This window comes from Ornithodoros turicata, chromosome 7 (genome assembly GCF_037126465.1).
Source record: "Ornithodoros turicata isolate Travis chromosome 7, ASM3712646v1, whole genome shotgun sequence".
Taxonomy (NCBI): domain Eukaryota; kingdom Metazoa; phylum Arthropoda; class Arachnida; order Ixodida; family Argasidae; genus Ornithodoros; species Ornithodoros turicata.
In genome coordinates, this window is record NC_088207.1 from 35,232,970 (window position 1) to 35,253,465 (window position 20,496).

The following is a 20,496-nucleotide window of genomic DNA, read 5'->3' on the forward strand; positions in this document are numbered from 1 at the left end:
TGCTGGTCATGCGTGACAATGAGAGCACAAAGTTTCGATTTAAACTGAGGACTGCGAAAACGTCTCGGTTTCGAGACTCAAGCAAGTTGTTTCCGAGATATTGTACCAAGCAAAAAGAAGTTGCTCTAAGGACCATATGACTATTTGTGATTATTGTAAATAACGGTTTTCATGGTAACAACACCCAGTGCATGTGCTCTGGTGTCCGTACCTACACCACACCAGGCCACTCTAACGTTCACACTAAAACGCTACGCCACTGTGATGCGCACACCATACCATAGGCATACTGGAAAGCAGCAGAATCATGTTGGTGCCACAGTAGGCCACCCCGATGGGCACATCAAGAACACAAAGTCGGTTTAATGTGCACACCAGGAGAACCAGGCAACACCAGAATAACCCTGGTGTCGCACCAGACAACTTTGACGTGCACATCACAATCACCGCAACAGTCTAGTGTTAACACCGTGAACCCCAGAAAGCATGCAGAGTAGTTCCGGTGTTTGTTTGTTTAATTGAACCACGACGATTAGTGACCAACTCCACATGCCAGACGTCTTCTGCTGTATATAACCCGTTCGAAAGTCAGGCGCGGATCTGGGGGGGGGGGGGGGGGGGTCCTGGGGTCCGGACGCCCCCTCAATCCAGACTTGAACATAGGGTTCAGTGGACCAACGTGGCACTTGGCCACTGCGGAACCCCTCCCCCTCGAGAAAATCCTAGATCCGCCCCCGTGCGAAGTAGCCTGAAAATACTGATTCCTTAAGTACAATGCAGTTTATTTCCTTATTTTATTATATGGTAACCTATGATTACTTCCAGTCCACCCTTCACATTCTCTGTGCACGATGCTCTTGCTATGGACACCTTTGACCACAAACCAAGACGTAATTGATCAGACGGACGGCTTCACAGCTTCTGCCGTGTCCCGCAGTTCCTTGTGTTTTCTTTGCGCGCCCATATTCACTTTCCCTGGCTATGTAGTCTTCCGAGCAATTTTTTAAACTTTGAACGTCGTTTCTTTTGAGGTACAGACGTCTCATCATCAGTGGTGTCGTTGTCAGGAATGGTTATTTTGTCGGCATTTTCTTCCACTAGACACATTTCCTGCAAAGAGATACTCATCGACCCCGCGCTCTCCGGTCGTTCGATATCCATATTCTCTGTCTTGTCCTTCGATTTTGTAGGCGAATCAGCACGCGTAGTCTGCAAAGCAGTGTCAGTCTCTTCTAGAAGATGACTTGCAGCGTCTAACAAGGATGATGGTGGTTGTGCAGTGCCCGTACTTCGCCCGATTATTACCAACTCGTCATCCTCTCTTGTTATTGCAGTGATGCTTGCAGATGACGTCGGACGTTTTTGAGTCTCCGTTGCTGTTGCCCTGCTGCTTATGTCAACCACGTTCTGTTCGTTGCCGGTGTTGTCTGCGCTTTGTGCAGGACTGCCTTGATTGCTGCCGTGCTTCAGAATGGGCTTGCGAGCAGCATCCTTGCTGTCACTTCCTTCATTGGTGGGGATATTACTTTTATGTCGTTCTTCGAGCAGAGCGAGGTCTCGGTCTAGTGGGTGGACTTGCGTCCCGGGTGTCTGCAATGGGGTAGGTTCTTCGTTGCCGCGGAAGATCTCTGCTGCTTTGCGAGATGGCCGACCATTTCGAAATTGCATTCTTCGAACTCTCCAGCTGTAGAGCAAGAATCTTAGCAGCGCGTCGACCGTAAGAAGCAACAGGACCGTGGCGGCGATGGCTGCGAAATAACCCAGCATCGCCAGGCCATAGTTCAATTTCTGTCCTGTAGAATATAAAGAACTATTATATATTCCACATTCAATCACAGACCACGTACCCAATCAGTACCATGCAATAGATGGTAGGTACCATATTCTTGAAGACATCACAACTACTGCAAAAGGCAGTAACGTATTAACAGCGGTGTATACACACGGCGTAAAAAGTGTCCGGAAGAGGCAGTGCGCGTTATCTACGTGTACGCATCGTAGTTTTTCCCGAAAGAGTTGTTTCTAGGAAAATTTCCTCTAACGTCTAGCTTTGCGTCTTGGTCTAACCCAAGGGCGGATCTAGAGGGGGGTCCGGATGTCCTGACCCCCTCCTCAATTTCTGTCTTCACATAGTGTTTAATTGACCCTAGATCGCGTGTCTAGCATGCTGTCCATAGCTGGACGCCCTCCTCAGGAAACTCCTGGATCCGCCCCTGTTCTAGCCGCGGTTACTCACACTTGAGTGCAGTGATCGGGAAAATTGGGAAAACTATACGATACACGACGAACAGGAGTACATAAAGGGTGGACAGAGACACCGTACAAAATGGTTGCGAAGTGGGTTCAGGAATCATAGGACGTCGTTGATGTGCCAGCGATCCTAAACTCACGGAGAAGGGACAATAGACGTCTACCGGTTGTAAACAAATGACGTCATGGTGTTCCATAACGCCACGAATTTGGTAGAGTTGAACTATGTTCAGAGCTAGTGGCGAACAAGATCGCGGCCGAAAGCCACGGTCTTGAGGGGATTACGATGGTCTCTGAAGGGGACGCGACCCCTACTTTTCTTTCAATAGGAGGCAGCGAACAATTGCCAATTCGTGGAACCCAGCTCTCCCGTTCCGATCTGTTTCGGTCTGTCTACCAACGTCATGATGACACAGATAAAATGGTTAAAAAGCAAGCGAGCTGGTGGCTAAGTTCCACGACGAAAACCCGAGACTGGGAAAAAGACGAAAAACAGACGACACAACACAAAGTCTCACTTTGTGTTGTGTCGTCTGTTTTTCGTCTTTTTCCCAGTCTCGGGTTTTCGTCATGGGTCATGATGACGTTTATCGGGTAGAGGATTATTCGCAGGCTAGCTGGTGAAATACTATCGTGGAGGGAAACCCTGAAACACGGAGAAAAAGACGAGACGTACTTGTGTGTGTGTGTGTGTGTGTGTGTGCACGCGTACGTCTCGTTTTTTTTCTCCGTGTCTCAGGGGTTCCCTCCATGAAGGATCATGAACTCATTTGCGAAGGCTGACGCTTCTGAGGAGGAACGTGAGGCAGAAAAGATAGAGAGACGGAGAGTGGTGCCGGGACCAAGGTTTGCCATGACACCGATTCTGCCGGCGGGGAGTTTGATTGCTTCGAAAAAAAAAAAAAAAAAAAACGTTTACACCAGGGACAATTTGCATGAAAGTTCAGCGCGAGTCTCAAATAGCCTCGGCAGTGCACGCTCGACCACGCGCTCGCTGCTCGTGCTGGAAGCGCTGTTAAAGCTTTTGAGAATGAGTCACGTATACGGGCACATGTACTTCTCAAATTCTGCTAATCTTCCGGAGGCGCCTGTTATACATTGGTGCGCGCTATACACCGAAAAATACAGTAACTACAACGCTTAGGTACAGCAATAATTTACCATGCTTCTGAAAAAAAAAAATGCTTATGTAATTTCATATTATAAATCAACTTCGCTCAAACATTCAGTGCGAAAATATAAATGCCGTCGATGTACGTACGCACTTTCATTAATTTTCTAAGCAACCCGCAAAACTTCATAGTTTCGGACTCTTCAAGAGTATAGGATGGTAGGAGTAGGGCTCTCAGGAATAGTGACGTCCTTGTGTTCTCTCACATCTTCCCATTGCGCACGAGCCTTCCCGGTCTCCGCTCTATACTCCCCACGTTTCAAGATTGCCGACAGTTGTGGTGAGGAGACGGGAAGTGACTCTCCACAAGCAGATATGTTGATGTTTGGGCTTGTTCATGAGGAAATCGAGAAGCGCCCACTGAAGAGCCGAGGGACTGTCTCTACTTCCAACAGACTTATTAGATACCAGTTAAATCAGCGCAAATACTCCGGTACCAAAAAGCCAATCCCGCAAAAGCTTGTAATGACTTAGAAAAGTCAGTAAATATACCTTATTATAAGAAAGGGCTAGAAAGTAAGTGCTGACACACACTCCGTGGGAGTGCTTCGAGGGGCAATGTCGCCAGAGTCATGGCAGATTGCGCACACTGTGGAGTCACAATTCTCAAAAGTATAAATTTATTTTGAAAAAATTCCATACAGAAAAAAATTAAAAAGAACCTGTCGACACGGGGTTTAGTCCGTGAGAAACGGATGCGTTGCGGTTTTCGAATTTTCCGCTGTCAATATTTTAGCTAGAGAAGTTTCTGTGCAGAAAGGAACCGTTCATTTATTTCAGATTTGTCAACCGAGTGATGTCCTAGCTTCATCGTGGTGCGTCACAGTCCAAAAATAGTCGACCACATAGCAGGACATACTTTTGGGTCTGTCTTGACTACCTCGTTCCGTGTGAACCCAGCTGTGTCTACTCAAACTCGAATGGAACGTTACCTTTGTATTTCGTGAGAAGAACAGAAAGAAACGTGAGATTTCGTTCTTGCCATTGCCTCTGCTAGCCAGATCGAATCGGCGAAAGGAACACGGACAAAGGAACTGACCATGTGCCAACTATACATACCCTGCTAGTCTCCCCTGTGCTCAATTTCAGCTAACTTTCTTGATATATCAAGGAGCCAAATGAGGGGGTCTTACTCACTGCACATCGCATAGGAATAGTGAAACTCATCCGAGTTATCGAGGCAGTTCTGCATGTCGTCGCATACCAGGCCCTTCCATATGCAATGCATGTCTTTACATTGGAATTGGTCCTTCGATGGGCAGCTTCCGTTGGCTGTGGCGAAAGACACTGGCACGTTCGTATACATGGTGCATTTCTCACAAGATGACTTACTGGCTTGGTAGGTGCTGTAATGTAAGTGATAGCCGACAATGGACTGGTTGTCACGCTCGCCGACTGTGAGCCTTACATGCAGCATGACGTCAGTCTCGGTTTGTGTGTAGTACAGGCCGCTGGCGGTGTCCATGGTACAGGTTCCAAAAAGGCGGTTGAGCGGAACAGTTGATCCTCTCGTTGCCTCGAACAGCTTTAATTGATAAGAAGATAATAGACAATGAGGGAGAATGTCAAGCATACTGTTGCAGGTTACCCCTGGCGATGAATCTCCCCATTGATCGTCTCACAATAAAGTTGTTGTTGCAATGTAGTAAGACATCACTCAGGATATTTAGAATGAACGTTTAGACACACGCGGACGACGAGTCATCATTACCCGCATTCGCTGCCACACAGCGCTATTGATATGTATTTAATAAATTTTTTCTTCATAAATTGTGTCGTCATGAAACTCGGTTACGTCTTACCTACACTGTCCTGATTTGTTCAAAACAGGAGGGAGGCGCCTATCTGGGACAAGATAATGTGTCGTTGCCGTATAGTTTATCCCCAACTATTACCGGTGACACACTTTGAAAACGCACAGATGTCATTACCATCAAATGATCGACGCAGGCTCCTGGTATGTGAGGTGGTCGGAGGTACATGTCGATGAAAGAAAGCACAAGTCCGGTATCGTGAGGTGTCCAAACAAGAATTTCGCACGAATCAGCCAATGTCGTTGTAGCTTTCACCCAGACTCTCAGCTCTCCCGTTGCCGCGCTGCCTGTTGCATTGGTTTCCAATGTCAGGGGGTCTTTGGTGCAGTCGGAGTCTGGGAGGTCTGCAAGGCATATTTTCCAACTGTTAGAACAACCCTTACGTTAGGTCAACAACCCTTAACACCCCCAGCAGGACCCCCAACGTCAGCACGACTCTGAAGAACCTACAACTACACATGGTAGATGACATTAGCCGCAGGGTCTTCTCTTTAGAGCGAACATTAGTACGGCAACCGGGAACCGGTCCGCCGATCTCAATGCCAATCCCTATGCCAGCGATGAGATGTCGGGCACGGTGTGATCCGACGCTGGCCTATAGGGCAAGCTTTGGTACGCACTCAAGTTTCACTTGCGGGAGCTAGACGGTATCGTGTTCGCGGAACCTCAGGGAAAGGTTCGGGGGACCGCTGGGTTCCGCAGAACACCGATCGAGGACCAGTGGTGTAAATAAACAAAGACAAATCTTCTAAGCAGCTACAGCTGCTGACTTACTCACTTGTAATACCAATAGGTCTGGGCCCAGCATACGCAACTGCGAGGCAGTCAACAACGAGCAAGAGCGAAATTAATGCATGACCAACGGCGTACATAAGATCGATACCATGACAAACATGAGGTGCATGGCGGATAGCCTGTGGCCTGCTGCGACACCTCAGCCGGTTAAACAATGGCCACGCATGATGATCGGGCTCACGTGCTTTCAAAGCTCGAGATCCCTCAGTTGCTCCATGGCTCGCATCTGATGTCGGTACGGAGGTCTTCGAGCTGGGCATGCTGCAGTAAAGGTGAACTTGGTAATGTCCTCCTGATATTTTGACATGTCTGCAGTGTACGCTGTTCATCGGACATACACGCTTAACGGTACATTAAGAGGTATATCTAATGGGAACGGGAACTAGGGTTACAGCGCATTTAAGACAGCCTTGCGAAACGTCTTGCATCATTTGTCGCTTACCGTTTTATTTGCATCGTCGTCTGCGACTCAACTTTATCTATGACACTCCTAACAGGATTAAAGGGCAGATGCCAGCCGAATGGCAGTGTGGGGCATATTCGCTGCCCTTCTGTTGTCACAGCTGGGGGATGGCCATGCGTCTAGTCTTGATTATGAGACAAGTGAGTATCGAAACTACATAAGCGTGCTAACTCTCGTATGCTACCAGAGTCCTATACCACGCCCTAATGCGGGTCTCGTCTTAGTGCCATACGCCATACCCACCGAACAAATGACGATGTGAGATAACTGATGTTCTTGAGGCTGGATCCCGTCGTATGAATCCCGTCGTTCCCGTCGTATGAATGTGTGTATGGGTGAGAAAAAATGTAAGAGTGAAAGGGGGATGAGTGAGAGAGTAGCTGGTTTGTCCCTTCCGATGACGCACCCTTGGACGTCGCTGGAGAGGTGTGTTAGCTTAGCTCAATTGGTAGAGCCCTGGAACGGTAATCCAGAAGATGTGGGTTCGAGTCCTACAGCTGGCTAACCTTTTCAGTGACTTCCATCTTTCCTCTTTGAACAAATGACCTCTGGAGAAATGTTACTCGCGTGTTAGTTCTGTAATGATTGGGGGATGCTGATTGCCCTTTCAGTCACTATGGAAGACACATGCGACATTCTTCCGCGTTCCATCGTCATCGCTGCCTCTGGGCGCGGCTCGGCACTGCTGATCACCTCGCACCAATCCGATGCTTACAAGTCCGGTCTTACTTGCACTCTCACCGTCAAGACGAAGTCCGGCTACAGGCTAATCGTTGTCTTCGAGAAGCTGGCATTTCCAAACTGCTCAGACACACTGTTGGTAAGCCGAACAAGTGCATATAAGCGGAAAAATTTCTAATCACGGAATAAAAACTGTCGTTACCTTGAGAGCAATGCAAAAGGAACAGGTTTCATCCGTTGCGTCGCTCACCCTAGTACCTCTTCAAGCCTGTTTTCTTCGAAAGATCAGTGAGCTTTCCAATGTGCAGTTTCTGCCCGAAACGATTACTGTCGCAACCCTTTGAACGTATTCCTGGGAACAAACTCTTGCTTTTATGTTTTCCAGATTTCCTACTTCCCGACAGCCCTGAAACTTATCACGTACCGTCATGCATTGAATACATATCTCAGTAACAGGTGTAGGATTTCCCACCAGAATCGTGCGGGGATTTAGCGCCCATGTCCCATGCCCGACTGCACACCAAACAAGACAAGAATAGCAAGCTTGAAGAACAAGAAATTGTTCTGTCTTGCACTCCGCTGCTTCCCACACTGAATGTCTCTCAAGCCTCTCCTGAACGGCCTTTTATCCGCAGCTGCGAGTATGAGATTGAGCATATAAGATTAACCATATCTTGTTCCTTTGAACGGGCGGTGAATCCCCGTGGGGTTCGGGTGATAAATCCCATAGAGGGGATGTACGTGCGCTGCGTCTATTGGCTAAAGCCAAGATGTCACGAGTGTCGTTGCACGAGCAACACGTCGTTACATTACGGTGAACGTAGGGATTTCAGACGGTACTCCTATAACGCAGCAGTTCTGACCTTGTCGCCATGTGGTGCTGAAATGCAGAGTTGTTGTCGAGAGAGCTGCAGCTCACGGCATTTTCAATTTCATTTTATTGTTCTTTTCTTTTTCCTCTCTCTCTTTCTCTCTAGATTAGCAACGTTCAGAACGATCCAGGACCCATATGCAAGTCTCTACCGGAACCGCTGAAGTCCGCGTCGAATGTGATAAATGTTACCTTCAGTACAGGAGGAGCACCGAAGTCAGCGGATCAAGGATTCAGCGCCGTTGTTACATCATTCAAAGGTAACCCCATTCCCTTCAACATATTTAAAACCGGGAAAAGGAAACGGGTGCATTTTTATCGCCGTTTCCAGATTGGTTTCCAGTAGTTTCGTTTTCGTTGACCTGTCTCTGACACCGAGCGAGGTCTCAAGCGAAGTTCGCGGTGTTCTGAAACTTCACACCAAGTTATGCCTGGTAAACGTTAAACACGGTTACTTGCATCAAGTGTTGTAACAGTCGTAACTGTTAAATAGACAGAAATACCGTGGTTTTCATGCTGGAAGCAGCGTTTACTGAAAGACCCGTACGATCCTTCGGATCAACTGCCTGATCAGGTGAAAGACTGCCCGCTGTCCGAGATCACGAGACTGATTCTCGTGAGCTCACTCGTTGTGGACTACAGATGTGAGCCTGCATTCGATGTCTTAACAGCGTCAGGGGAAGTGGACCGGGAATACCGAAACTCATGCGTCTCTGACAGCACCGAAGGAATCTCCGTCGGTGATGAGACTGCCGCAGGCGAAGTCACGTGCTTTCGAGAACCAATGGGTATGACCGAGACGCCTGACGCGAAACTACGAGAGTTAGACAAATTCCTTTCTCCTGGATACTCTGGCGTGTAGCACAACGCGTGCGTGATGTAATGAACTACACATATGAGAAGAACAGTCTCTGTTGGGAATATCGGCGGCTCTCGTGCTGAGGCTCTTGCCGTAGCATCTCCTTACCAGTCCGCTTGATTTTCTACCCTTCTACATCTATCAAGGTACCACGACCTCTTCAAGGTGCCTTCGTAGAGTCTTTGAGTTTGAGAATTACTGCATGTACTTTTCATCCACCAATTTCACAATAGTCTGGCGCACTATATAGGATGCGTTGCTGTTGTGCCAGTGTTTTCCCAGCACCCCTCCCCCCTAACACCCCCAAAAGTTCGTCGAACCCCCCCCCCCCGAGGAATTGCTCATGACATCTCCCCCCCCCCCCACCCCCACCACCACCGGGGGAGTGCCATCTGGTCCTGTAGAGTATTCAAGTCAAATCTTGATATTTACGATGCCTACTGGTTTTGAACGCTGTGAGTAAAGCATAAAAAAGTAACAGCGGTTTAACGTGGTTACACCGGGTCATCGTGCGAGAGTACGGTGCACTCGGTGGATCACGTTGCTAAATGTGTGGTAACTGTATTTTTGAACGAGATATACAGGAACGAGACCGAGTGTTGTGCTCTCGCACTAAACTATTGGTTTCATGAATGGTTCTATGAATCGAATACTCTGGTCAGAAAGTTTCGCGATTGCTTCCTGCGCATGTTGACGCTCTAATGAAGACATCCATCGAAGAACCACAGATTCCGCGACAGCAGGTGACGCTTGATGGCAGCGCCGACAAGTACCACGAGTTAATAGATAAAGCTTTTCAAAAATGGGTTCGGAAACCAAGGAGGCTATGAAGGGGAAACTTACCGCTTCACATGAAGAGAACTGCTCTGCGTCATGTGTGCGTGTTTTTTTTTTTGTGTGTGTGTGTTTCTTTTCACCTGTCCTCGTTTTCTGTTTTTAATGTCTGTCACGGAAACCAGGTGTGCAATAGCCAGAGGTTCTTAGCGCGCGTACCTCAATCACCGATCCGGACAATAAGAGTAAAATATGGGACGGGCTGTCCTATGTCGACCGACATACACTCAATGGGACACACATCGAAACAAAGTCCAGGTACCAGGATAGAACAACTAATATTTAATATAAGGTTTCTAACAACACTGACTATCAACAGTGCGGACAGTGATTTCAAACATAACTACAAGGACTAATTTCACAACAGTTCGAGTAGGACGGGGAGTGGGAATAAAATGTCTTATCTGATTGACGAGTGATGATGGCGATGATTTCGTTGATGGCAGCCGTTGATGATTTGAATGGATGAGTTGTTCAGATGGAGTTCCTGATGACTGTCGATGACACACTTCACCTCACTTCACAATTTTAAGACACTGATTCGCGGATAAACTTCGGAGTTGGTGCTGGCGCGTCCGTTCTGGGTTCACATTTTGATCCGACTGCCCCAGTCTTTGTCTTCCCTTAGGTTTTATACTCTCGGTTGTTTTTCTCCATATTTACTGTGCCATTCTTTGGGGTTCGTTGCTTTCCTTTTAAGATTCCGACTCGCATTACGTTCCTCCTACCCTTAACGACAAACACGTGATGGCAATTGATGGCAACGACAAACACGTATTCCGAAGGTGTAGGAACAATAAGGACGGGCCTCCCATCCAACCCGTCGGTACCCTTTATACTTGTGTCCCTCTTTTAAGTGGACGTAATGGGAGACACATGTCCCGACAGCCGTCCACTGCCGCACTTGTTGCTGCGGAGGGGCCACTTTACACAAATGCATCTTTCGGCCTGTGGGTTATTGGCCACATATGTTTTCTTTTACCGCAAATAGCTGGACGGAAGCACTCCCACCATCTCAACCCTATACCTTGACGGTGGAACAATGCGGCCTCGGAGAGCGCAGCTAAATGAATCCGCATGCTACCCTCGGGCATAGGGGGGTGCCCTCAACGTTGGTGCGATAAGCGGGAAAGAAAAGTGCCGGATTTTGTCACAATGTCACAGAACCAGAAATAGATGCTCACAACCCTGGTTGTGTTTGTGACGTCACGTGACGTTGTGTGGTTGTGACGCATGCGAGACCGTCACGTATTATGTCGCCCCCCCCCCACACTGATTTCCAACACCCCCCTAGAAGAAAATATTTGGAAAATCACTGTGTTGTGCTATAACCTTTTTAATCATTACCGTTAGTTATTTCTACAGAGATTTCTGTTGTACGCATGTGTTTTATCTAATCTGGAAAGCTTCTGCTTGTAAACGGAGTTAAAGTTAACGCGTTGCTCTCGCTATTACTTGCCCGTTACAGATGGCTCATACTGCAGCATGGGACAACACAAGTGCACCGCTGATATCAAATGCATTGCAGACAACTTTGTTTGCGACGGCCACAACAACTGTGGTGACAAGAGCGACGAAGTCTGTGGTGAGTGTCTCACGAGCGGTTGTATTGTGCCGCCGAATTACATGTTCCTGCCCGCTGTTGTAAGGCTCACTGGCTGCATCATTTGCAGATACCAGTTCCCCATGGAGTCGAAACCTAGGCCCACTCGTATTTATCTTGCCCGTAATGGTTCTGATGGCATTATGTGTTGCAACACCACTGGTTATACGGAGCTGCTCGAAACAACCACCAGAGGAAACTGTTCGTGCAGTAAGTGTGTGGAGTTTATTGCTTGGCCAGTAATCGGCAACGGCAGAAGTCGTTGCGTACGTGTTGTGTCCCCATACGTTATCCGATGGGCGCTGAAGATCCGTACTGGATTTCGCTTTTTCTATAGGCATGCAGAGTGCTTAATTGAGCGCAGTATTAAATTTCGATGTATCAATGCAACTAAATTCTGATCAACTTCCTTGAGAGCTTCCGTCGCAACCAAAGTTGACGGACGACAGTGCAGATACGCCTGCAACGACGGTGAATTTCCTACTCGCAAGTAACACTTCATGTTGTGCGAACAAACGCAGTCTTCAACGTTGGTCAGCTAGTGCAAATATGACCGCGATATTATAAAATGATCGTCTCGTGTGTTGTCGGATAGACGCGGATGGCCAGGTTGAAGGTCAAATGAAGGTCATGGGTTATGTTATTTTTGGTATTTTTCACGATGAAGCCCGGGATGAATGTCAAGACTAATAATAAGTTAAGGTCGCGAACGGCTAGTTTAAGACTTGCAGGAACGTGCGGGAAGTACGCGAACGTATTGCGGATACGTCCGCATTTTGGGACATTGAATTTCTACCCGCAAATCGCAAAACAGTGCGGGTACTTGCGGGTATACCCGCACCCGCGTAGTTCTCTACTGATGATTTCTGTGCGTCAAAGGTTGGAGACTCGCTTCATCGTACGTCGCTTCCAACGCGTCATATCTGCATAGATTGCAGACAGGCCGCTGATTAATCGAATGCTCAAAGATACTTCAATAATCCCCGGGTAGCACACTGCAATAGAGTATGCACAGAAACTGCTGCTCACAGCAAAACGATGCAATGGGTAATCATAAATATAACAAACTACAATCGAGAGAGCTGGAAATATTGTGTGGTTTCTTAATGTAAGTATGTATCTCGAGTTTTCTTTTGTACTGACAGCTGTTGACGACTTCTATTCCCTGTTTGCATCGTTTTTACTGTAGCAGCAGTTTTTGTTTCTTTGCAGTACACCTTTTCTGGGCGCGACGGTCCGCAAAGCTTGAATCAGATGCCACCTGGAGCAGCATCTGGAGCAGCACCTGGTCAGCTTGCTCCTCAGGGATACCCAGCGTACAGACAACCGACATTGCAGCAACAACAACGGTTCCCGTCGCACTACTATCAGCAAGGAATGCCCGACAATCGAACGCCAGAACAGCTGCGACCACTGCAGCAAGCTCCCTTGGACACAGGACAGACCAGTGGAGTGCCTTACACGGCGAACAGGCCTAGACTTCCGGCTCCTCCAGAGTTCTTCTTAGATGCCAATTATCCCAGAGCTGGTCCTATTGTTATGACTGTGAGCGAGACGGGACAGGACCCCACCCAACGATCACGGCAAGACCAAACATTCCAGCGGCCGAGAGAGGAAGGACTAGCCTCTGACCTGTACCAACCGTTCCGTGCAGCAAACGCACAAGTTCCTCAGCTTCGTGCCCGTGCTCCTTTGTACCAACACAGCCACCCTCCACTCAGCCTTTATGACCAGCCAGACATGGACATGTTCCACGGACCGACATTTTCCATGGGAGGCATTGGTGGTATGGGCGGTATGGGAGGTGCAAGTGGAGTGGGAGGAGTCGGTGTTATGGGAGGTGTGGGTGGCTTGGGTGGCATGGGAGCACCAGGTATGGGCGGTGGTGTTGCGGGTTTTCACGGAATCCCACGATTTCCAACGTTTATCATAATCGAAACAGGTGAAGATGACTCCATTGACTCTCAAGACGTATTTCCAAGAACGTCACCAGGGGCAATGCAACCCAGCACGACATCATCGGGACCAGGTGATACAGTGTTTCCCACGCTACTTATTCAGCGTAGAAACAGGGAGGAAGGGCCCGAAAATTCTTCGGAACAAGACCGTCCCAGGCACAGGCACCGACACAGACGACGCCATGAACACCAGCAACCAAACACTGAGGAACCGCAGAACGGCGAAGCAGGCGCAACTCTGAAGCCGCGAAAAGAGGGACCTGACGAGCCCCCACAAACAGATCGGGACCTACCACCTCCTAGCAAGCCATCACCAACCGAGCTTCCACGTAGTGAAACACCACCTCGTGAGACGACCTCAACTCCGCCACCTGCTAGCGCACATGTTCCTCCATCTGCTCCAGTGGTGTCTGCTGGACAACCTCCGCCGTTTGGAGGCACCAACAAAACTGTAATGAGAATTGATACCATAGCAACCGCTGCTTCGCTGAGAAATGTATTTGCTTCACGACCAAGACGCATTAGCGAGCCCTCGGTGGTAGAATGTCTGGGCAAAGACAAAGCGAGGAGGGCACGGTCGCAGTGGGACGACTTTGTGGAAGTTCAGGATTTGAAGAATGCTGTTTACGATCTGGCCACCACGTCGACGTACGACTATGCCAGCGTTTGGTCGAAAACTTCATCGGAGGGTTCCCAAGTCATGAACACAAGTAGATCCGACGAATCGTTGTCTTTACATGCGGAGGAGTCAGGAGAGGGATCAGGTGTCAGTGCGTTTGAGATCAACATGTTGAGGTCAGCGACGTCTTTAGAAAATGTTGCTGTACCTGACGGTTCCCAGTTCGATGCTGCGCGCTCCACAGACATTTTGTTGCCACGATAATTGTGTTAAGAAACATTCCATCGGGTTCGACTCAATAGACAAGGAGCCGTTGAGTGCACGGTTTAATAGCTGGTGATACGAACTTCTTTACTTGGCTTAATAAAATTGAGGTGTTACGTCAGTGCATTTTTCTGTTCGAATAGCCACCCGTGTTCATGTCTTTGTAGTCCGGGTCGTGAGCATAAATTGTGATTTGTCATTTTTACTGGTTGTATATGTTGTAGGCCAATGAGGCAGGTGCATGGCGATACCGAAAAGACGGCCCGGATGAAGTGGAAAATTTATCAAGGAACTCAAGTGTCCAAGACCTGGAACAGTATTGCCGTCATCCTTCCCATGCAGAGCCGCAGCTCGCCTCGAAGACTTACCGGTTTATTCACCTTCCACCTGGAGGTCATGACCCCTCTGCTAGAGGTGAAGAAGCTCCTCATGTTTATATGCTGGAAAGGGTGCGTGAAAGACCTTTGTCGGCATGTCAACCTTCGGACAATGATTCTATGAAACGGATTGAATGTTACGAAAGCCGGACCGACGAGCATGATGATGACTCTGAATTCGGTGAGTTCGTGGTTCGTTGTATCTGCATGAGAACCTAAGCTGGAAAATGTTGGTACACGCTCTAGTGGTGTCAAATCCGTAAAGAATAGGTAGGTAGGTAGGTAGGTAGGTAGGTAGGCGAAGGCCTTATAAATGTTTCGCTCACGAATGCAAAGGGTATGGTATACATGGCGATTCAACCTAGTCGGATTGAGCTGAGCTCCACGGCAGCGAATGTGCGCTCAGAAGGTTTCGGAGATACACTACAGACTGCGACTCAAGGAGCTCTTCCGGAGTGTGGTACCCGCGTTTGATGAAAACATGTTTTACTTTCGGCGATACGGCTACGCGCCGTGACAGAGAGGACCAACGCAGAAAGAGGGTGCTGGCGTGTTCCTTACGTGAATAGCGTCCGAGAGCACGCTAGACTTATTAGTATGGCCTGTCTGGTGGCGGTGTAGCCATCTGTGTCGCTGATTCGCGACAGATAAGCATCCTCACAAACTTTTACAATTCTAACCAATTCGAGAGAAGTAGCGTTCCAGATCTCACGAAGATCGACCACGACGGAATTCAGAAACGTTCCAGTACATTCCAGTTATCATACTATCTCCGAAGACATAATCCAGAACGGCCAGCGGAGCTCATGACTGAAAAATATTATGGATCTCCGAGACGCTGACCGTGTGCTAAGTCTAACACTTGAATTCCTGCAACATGGTATATGGACTTTTCAATTTTAAGGTATAGTCGAACTACAAAACACAAAAAAGTCAACGAACTGTTGCCCTGGTTGTCTGCTTTATTGCCCACTGTGTGTTTACGAATTTCAGATCACAGTAGGGTCGAAATTACAGTTATCCAACTTTCAACACTCTATCGCACGTTCAATGTGCTTCTGTACTCGTAATGGACCTTTTCTGGGTAAGCGGATGTAGGGTAAAATGTCCCCGGACGAAAGGTCCCCAGCTCACCGCTAAATGAAAGTTAAAATTTGAGTTGTTGTTACCGTCGTTCCTAACTTCCGTGACGATAGATGTCTGTTTCCATGCTATCTCGTAAGCTCCGTGCTATCACAATCTCCAAGATTGTGCGGTCTTTGCCGACATCTCTCTCAAGGGAATTTAATCGTCTTGTTCGGCGGCATGCTACTCCGTGGAGACTGTGCGTCCTGGGCCGTTTTCTCGCAGAGGGATTCAATTGCGTCATTGCGCGGCAGCATGCTGTGCGGTGGAGATAATTCGTCCTATGCCAACTTCTCGGGCCACGGAGCAGCATTCCACCGAACTGGGAGGCAATGAAGCAAGGAAAAGGTAAGGGAGGCAGTCAGTCCAGGAAGCACAATCTCCAACGGGCAGCATGCCGCTGGACAAGGTGTTAATTAGTTACCTTGAGGGACCGAAAAGAAAGTTCTAGGTAGAAAACAAACATTTATTGTCATGGAAGTTAGCAACGGCTGTGCAAAGGCAATTAAATGCTCTTGAGAGAAGTCGGCCAGGACGCACAATCTCCACGGGACAGCATGAAAACAAACATCTATTGTCACAGAAGCTAGCAGCGGCTGTGTAACAGGAACTTTCATTCCGCAGCGAGGGACGGCAGCCGGGGACATTTTGACCGGGGACCTTCCGTCCGGAGACGTTTTGTCCGGATTCCCCGGTTAAGCATATGCGCAGCCACCTATGGGCAACTGCCATATTCATTGGGGGGAATTTGGTTTCAAGGTTACGCGGACGTTTGAGGTCGACATTTGACAGTGCTTTGTACGGATAATCAGTACAATGCGCTTTCACTCTTTCCGCATTCTTCTTACAATCTTCTCTTGCGACTTCCCACGCAACGTGCCAGTCCGAAAAGCGTCCCCATGTTTAATGATGGGAAAGATACGACGTTCGACATTACGCCGCCTGGGCCGACGCGAATATGAAAATAGTCCTTTGGCACATCCATGGCCTGACTTACCGTTGCCAAAATACCTACTTATTCGCTGCGCCTGAAGTTCCACCGCAGTTCCACTTATTTGGCACCACGTGTGCCCAAAGTAGGAAGGAATGCTCCAACTTTTCTGAAATTGGAAGCGCGACTTGATATGCGAAGACTCCTCGCGAATCCCTCGGAACCATGACACCAGCTGTCAGCGAAAAGAATGGCGTGTGGGACGAGGCGCAATCAGGCTACCAGATCTCTAACCCGCGTGACGCCGATCAATGTCGGAAGCAGGACCAACTGAGCTTCTATATGCTATAGGGTTTATTCCCTGACGTCACCTCGCCGCCGCAGCTGTAGGTCCCTCGAAGTTATGTTCCCGCATTACTTCTCTGCCATATGCTTTTTGGGTGACTATTAACGTGGAAAACATGGAAGTTGCTTGGATATACTACAAATTACGCTGCACAGTAACTTTGAAAGACCAAATACAGTCAAACTCCTTTACAACGAAATCAGGGGACAGCAAAAAAAAATTTGCAGTAAAGGTACATTCGTTAAAAAGGATGTCCATTATTGGACCTATAGGGCTCCAGCCTGACCGCAAAAAAAAATTGCTGTAGTGGTATTTTCGTTAAAAAGGTGTTCGCTATAAAGGAGTTTGACTGTATACGGTGGGTGCGATATGGTTAGCGGCTTGGATGGGACCTACATTATGGCGGCCGATGCAGCACATCTGCCTGCAAGCGACAGCGGCGGTCTCCTGCGGATGACGTCATGTGAATAAACCCTATAAGGGGATAAGTCCAAGTAAGCGGATAAGTACCCCCTTTTTAGTATTTTTGTTGCAATGACATATCTGCATACCAGTATGTACCTGTCAGAGAATATTTAGGACCATATTACAATTTGTTGTTCCGCTGCAGGAGGTTAAGGAACGGGAAATACATGTGTGTTAATGGGATGGACAGTCAGTCCGAGCCCCTTTTCTACACACGCATACAAATGGCGTAGCTTAAATTTCGCTACGATGCAGAAATGAAGTGCTCCACTAGGTGACTTCACCCTACCTTGTATTACCATTGCTCAGCCATCAAAGTCTGGCTCGTGAGAACTGTTTCTTTTTCTGCACCCAAACCCTGTGCATGCAGTGTTACATTGAAAAAAGGGGTATGTCATGCTCCTGGATTTTGTTCACTTTCTGGTAAGTCACACACCCAAAAGCGATGTTATCAGGACATATATGTAGGGCACACACACACATATATGTTACACATTTTGTATTTGCGTTATTCGAGGAAACCCAGCTGCAGTTGCTTTACCAAATATTTACTTGAAGTTTTCTCGGTTTGGGATTTTTCGATTTATCCCCCTATTGCATACACACTCTAAGAAAAAAAGGAGTAATTTTACTAATTTTGGGGACTAAATGCATTGCCACAAAAAATAGTCCCTTTAGGGAGTAAATGCACGGGAGTAAATGAATGTCACAGAGTGGAGACTGTATTTCACGTTCTGTTACTTAAATGCTTCGAATTAAACCGTCAACCGTTATATATCGAGTGATATAAAACCTTGCGACATACATAGGGCACAATATGCGAAGAAAGAAGGGCTAACTGTTTCTTACTCTGTGTGGGTGGAAAATTGCTACGTTAGCTAAGTTATACAGCCTTATGCCATGAAATTGATCAAGTACACATAATTACGTAGACTGTTGCATTCGGAAGACAATTTGCGAAGTGCAGTACAATTTGCAGTCCTGGGGAGTAAATTTGGGGGTTAGTGGACTAAAATGGGGAGGAATTACAATCTAGGGGACTAGAAGCTGCAATTACTCCCCATTTTACTCCTTTTTTTTTTCTTTCAGAGTGCAGAGGTTCAATTACTCTCAGCACCAAATCTCCAATCGTCCATTGCGATTGGAATGACTCTTACCAACTAAAAGCACTAGAGTTTCGTTGCTAACATGCTCACTTGTCATGCTGTCCTGTCCTGTCCTGTTGGCTGTCCTGCCATTTTACTTGTTCGCGAATATATTATGCACTGTAATATTGCGTGCTGACACTGAATATAACGCGATACTCTGTTTACTAGTGTCAGCACGTAATATTAACTTAACAGAGTGCATTATATATCCGCGATGGGGTAGAGTATCGCCCCTAGCGATGAAACTCCCCATTCATCATCTCAAAAGTTGTTGTTGTTTGTGTTCGAACATGGTCAGAAGCAGGGAACTCTGATGGAACGAAAACGCATATCACGTTTCCCCAGTACCGGAAAGGAAAGTGACTGGCTGGCATTGAGTTCGGAGAATCCCTGTTATAATTACGAGATGACATGAGCGATCTTTTTTTTTCTCCTCTCTTTTTTTCTTTTTCTGAGCATCCTTTTCTCGGTAGTACGTGCGGCAAACACCACATGATATATCGGCGCGAGAACGCGTGCATAAGGCTTTTTCGTTTCACATTCGCATAACAGCGCTGTTTACTCCTGGTAGCGTCCGTGTGTGTCTATGACCCTATAACAGGAAGTCTGGTTGGTTCCTGCAGGGTGCTAAGAAAGATGAAGATTCGTTTCTCTATAGACTTTTTTGGGGGGAGCAGTGGAAGGTGTACGATTTCACCGAAGCGAAATTACTTGTGTGTTGTGCACGTGTTATGTTTTTTTTTAAATTCTGTGTCAGCACTGCGAAGCAACTGTGCCTGTGAGCGGCGTACAGACGTGGACAGATGGAGAAGGGACAGCAGGAAGGAGTGGGGGACAGAGGGGTTAGTATGCGTCCTGGGCCGACTTCAAGAGGAACTGTGCGGACATTCGTCTGGAAAGTCTGCCGGAAAACCCCAGTCGGTTCGGGGATTCGAACCCGCGTCACCTCCCAGTCTCGGCGTGGGCAGCGGCCACCCTAAACACTATGCCACGGGAAGCTGGTACGTGTTATGTGCTCTAAAGAACCGCCCTAGGCAAAAGGTATGCTGACAGAGCGGAAAAGGGTTATCTATCGGCATCCACATAAGAGCCGTTCCATTACCGGGAACAGTAACACAACTGCGACGGTGGCGGGAACATCTGAGCAATGAAAAGGAAAAAAAAGAAAAGAATCCGTAGCGAAACTAATCCCGTTACCTTTCCTTGATTAGAACAGTCTTGGTAATCCGACACAAACCGCACCGGTTTTTTTGTGGATTTCTTACAGGTTTTGTATATTTCCTTGGCGCCATACTGCTTGAAACACCACGCAGAACCCGCTGACGAAACTATACCTACTGTTTAGATTCGTGGCCGCTTGGGACCGAAATGGTGCTGTGTACAGTTTGCCCTATTATGGATAATACCAACGTAGCGAAACCCTTCCGTTATTGCATGGATAATTTCGTAATTCTGTTTCTAAGGCATTTTATTTGGACCATAAATACGTAATATCAGCACGACGTTAGAAACAGAAAAGGTACACTAAAGCAGCAGACAGGCAGTTAATGTTGAAGGCGTAGATTACCAACTTTTTGCTTGTAAACTCAGCACGACAAGCTATGCATGTGACAGAGAGCGCGTAATATTTTTAATTTGCTAGCAATATTGCGGAAAAGCGGCTTGGCGCGACGTCTTGTGCGAAATGTCCAATTCGTCAAGCAACAGTGATAGATGTTTCCGACTGATTTTGCTGCCCCTGATGGCTACGTAGCCGATACATTGCCAACTAACTTTTTGACCCAGTGTGGTGCACATGCAATGTAGTTTCACCGCCGTACTAGACGAGCAATTTCGGGCGTGACCACTTCGGCACAGTGTTGCCCCAAATTTTCAGTGATAAAAAAAAAGAAAAGAGAAAAAGAACGAAAACGAAGGGTGCA

General features: G+C 47.6%; 2 protein-coding genes across 4 annotated transcripts; one reads left to right on the forward strand and one right to left on the reverse strand.

Annotated features, from left to right (window-relative positions):
- Positions 1 to 775: 775 nt before the first annotated feature.
- Positions 776 to 6,305, reverse strand: LOC135400929 (uncharacterized). Of its 2 annotated transcripts, none has more exons than XM_064632947.1 (5): positions 6,014 to 6,305; positions 5,353 to 5,579; positions 4,754 to 4,946; positions 4,559 to 4,693; positions 776 to 1,793 (listed from the first exon to the last, which is right to left on the reverse strand). In XM_064632947.1, the coding sequence occupies exons 1-5, from the start codon at positions 6,288 to 6,290 to the stop codon at positions 967 to 969; spliced, it is 1,659 nt and encodes a 552-aa protein (XP_064489017.1). In that variant the 5' UTR covers positions 6,291 to 6,305; the 3' UTR covers positions 776 to 966. The 2 variants fall into 2 exon arrangements, with proteins under 2 accessions (XP_064489017.1, XP_064489018.1); XM_064632948.1 differs by having other exon boundaries at positions 6,010 to 6,127.
- Positions 6,206 to 14,298, forward strand: LOC135400928 (uncharacterized). 2 transcript variants are annotated; one of them, XM_064632945.1, is made up of 7 exons: positions 6,206 to 6,311; positions 6,528 to 6,633; positions 7,105 to 7,313; positions 8,152 to 8,305; positions 11,207 to 11,323; positions 11,412 to 11,551; positions 12,554 to 14,298. In XM_064632945.1, the coding sequence occupies exons 2-7, from the start codon at positions 6,552 to 6,554 to the stop codon at positions 14,180 to 14,182; spliced, it is 2,331 nt and encodes a 776-aa protein (XP_064489015.1). In that variant the 5' UTR covers positions 6,206 to 6,311; positions 6,528 to 6,551; the 3' UTR covers positions 14,183 to 14,298. The 2 variants fall into 2 exon arrangements, with proteins under 2 accessions (XP_064489015.1, XP_064489016.1); XM_064632946.1 differs by having other exon boundaries at positions 6,210 to 6,302.
- Positions 14,299 to 20,496: the final 6,198 nt, after the last annotated feature.

Bases quoted from the DNA above. Each gene is read 5' to 3' on its own strand.
- LOC135400928 (XM_064632945.1), top strand. From the start codon at position 6,552: ATGGCAGTGTGGGGCATATTCGCTGCCCTTCTGTTGTCACAGCTGGGG. The intron at 11,324-11,411 runs GTGAGTGTCTCA...CATCATTTGCAG, and splicing joins CAAGAGCGACGAAGTCTGTG to ATACCAGTTCCCCATGGAGT. The intron at 11,552-12,553 runs GTAAGTGTGTGG...GTTTCTTTGCAG, and splicing joins CAGAGGAAACTGTTCGTGCA to TACACCTTTTCTGGGCGCGA.
- LOC135400929 (XM_064632947.1), bottom strand. From the start codon at position 6,290: ATGCCCAGCTCGAAGACCTCCGTACCGACATCAGATGCGAGCCATGGA. The intron at 4,694-4,753 runs GTAAGTCATCTT...CTTTCGCCACAG, and splicing joins TTACAGCACCTACCAAGCCA to CCAACGGAAGCTGCCCATCG. The intron at 1,794-4,558 runs GTGAGTAAGACC...TATATTCTACAG, and splicing joins CTATTCCTATGCGATGTGCA to GACAGAAATTGAACTATGGC.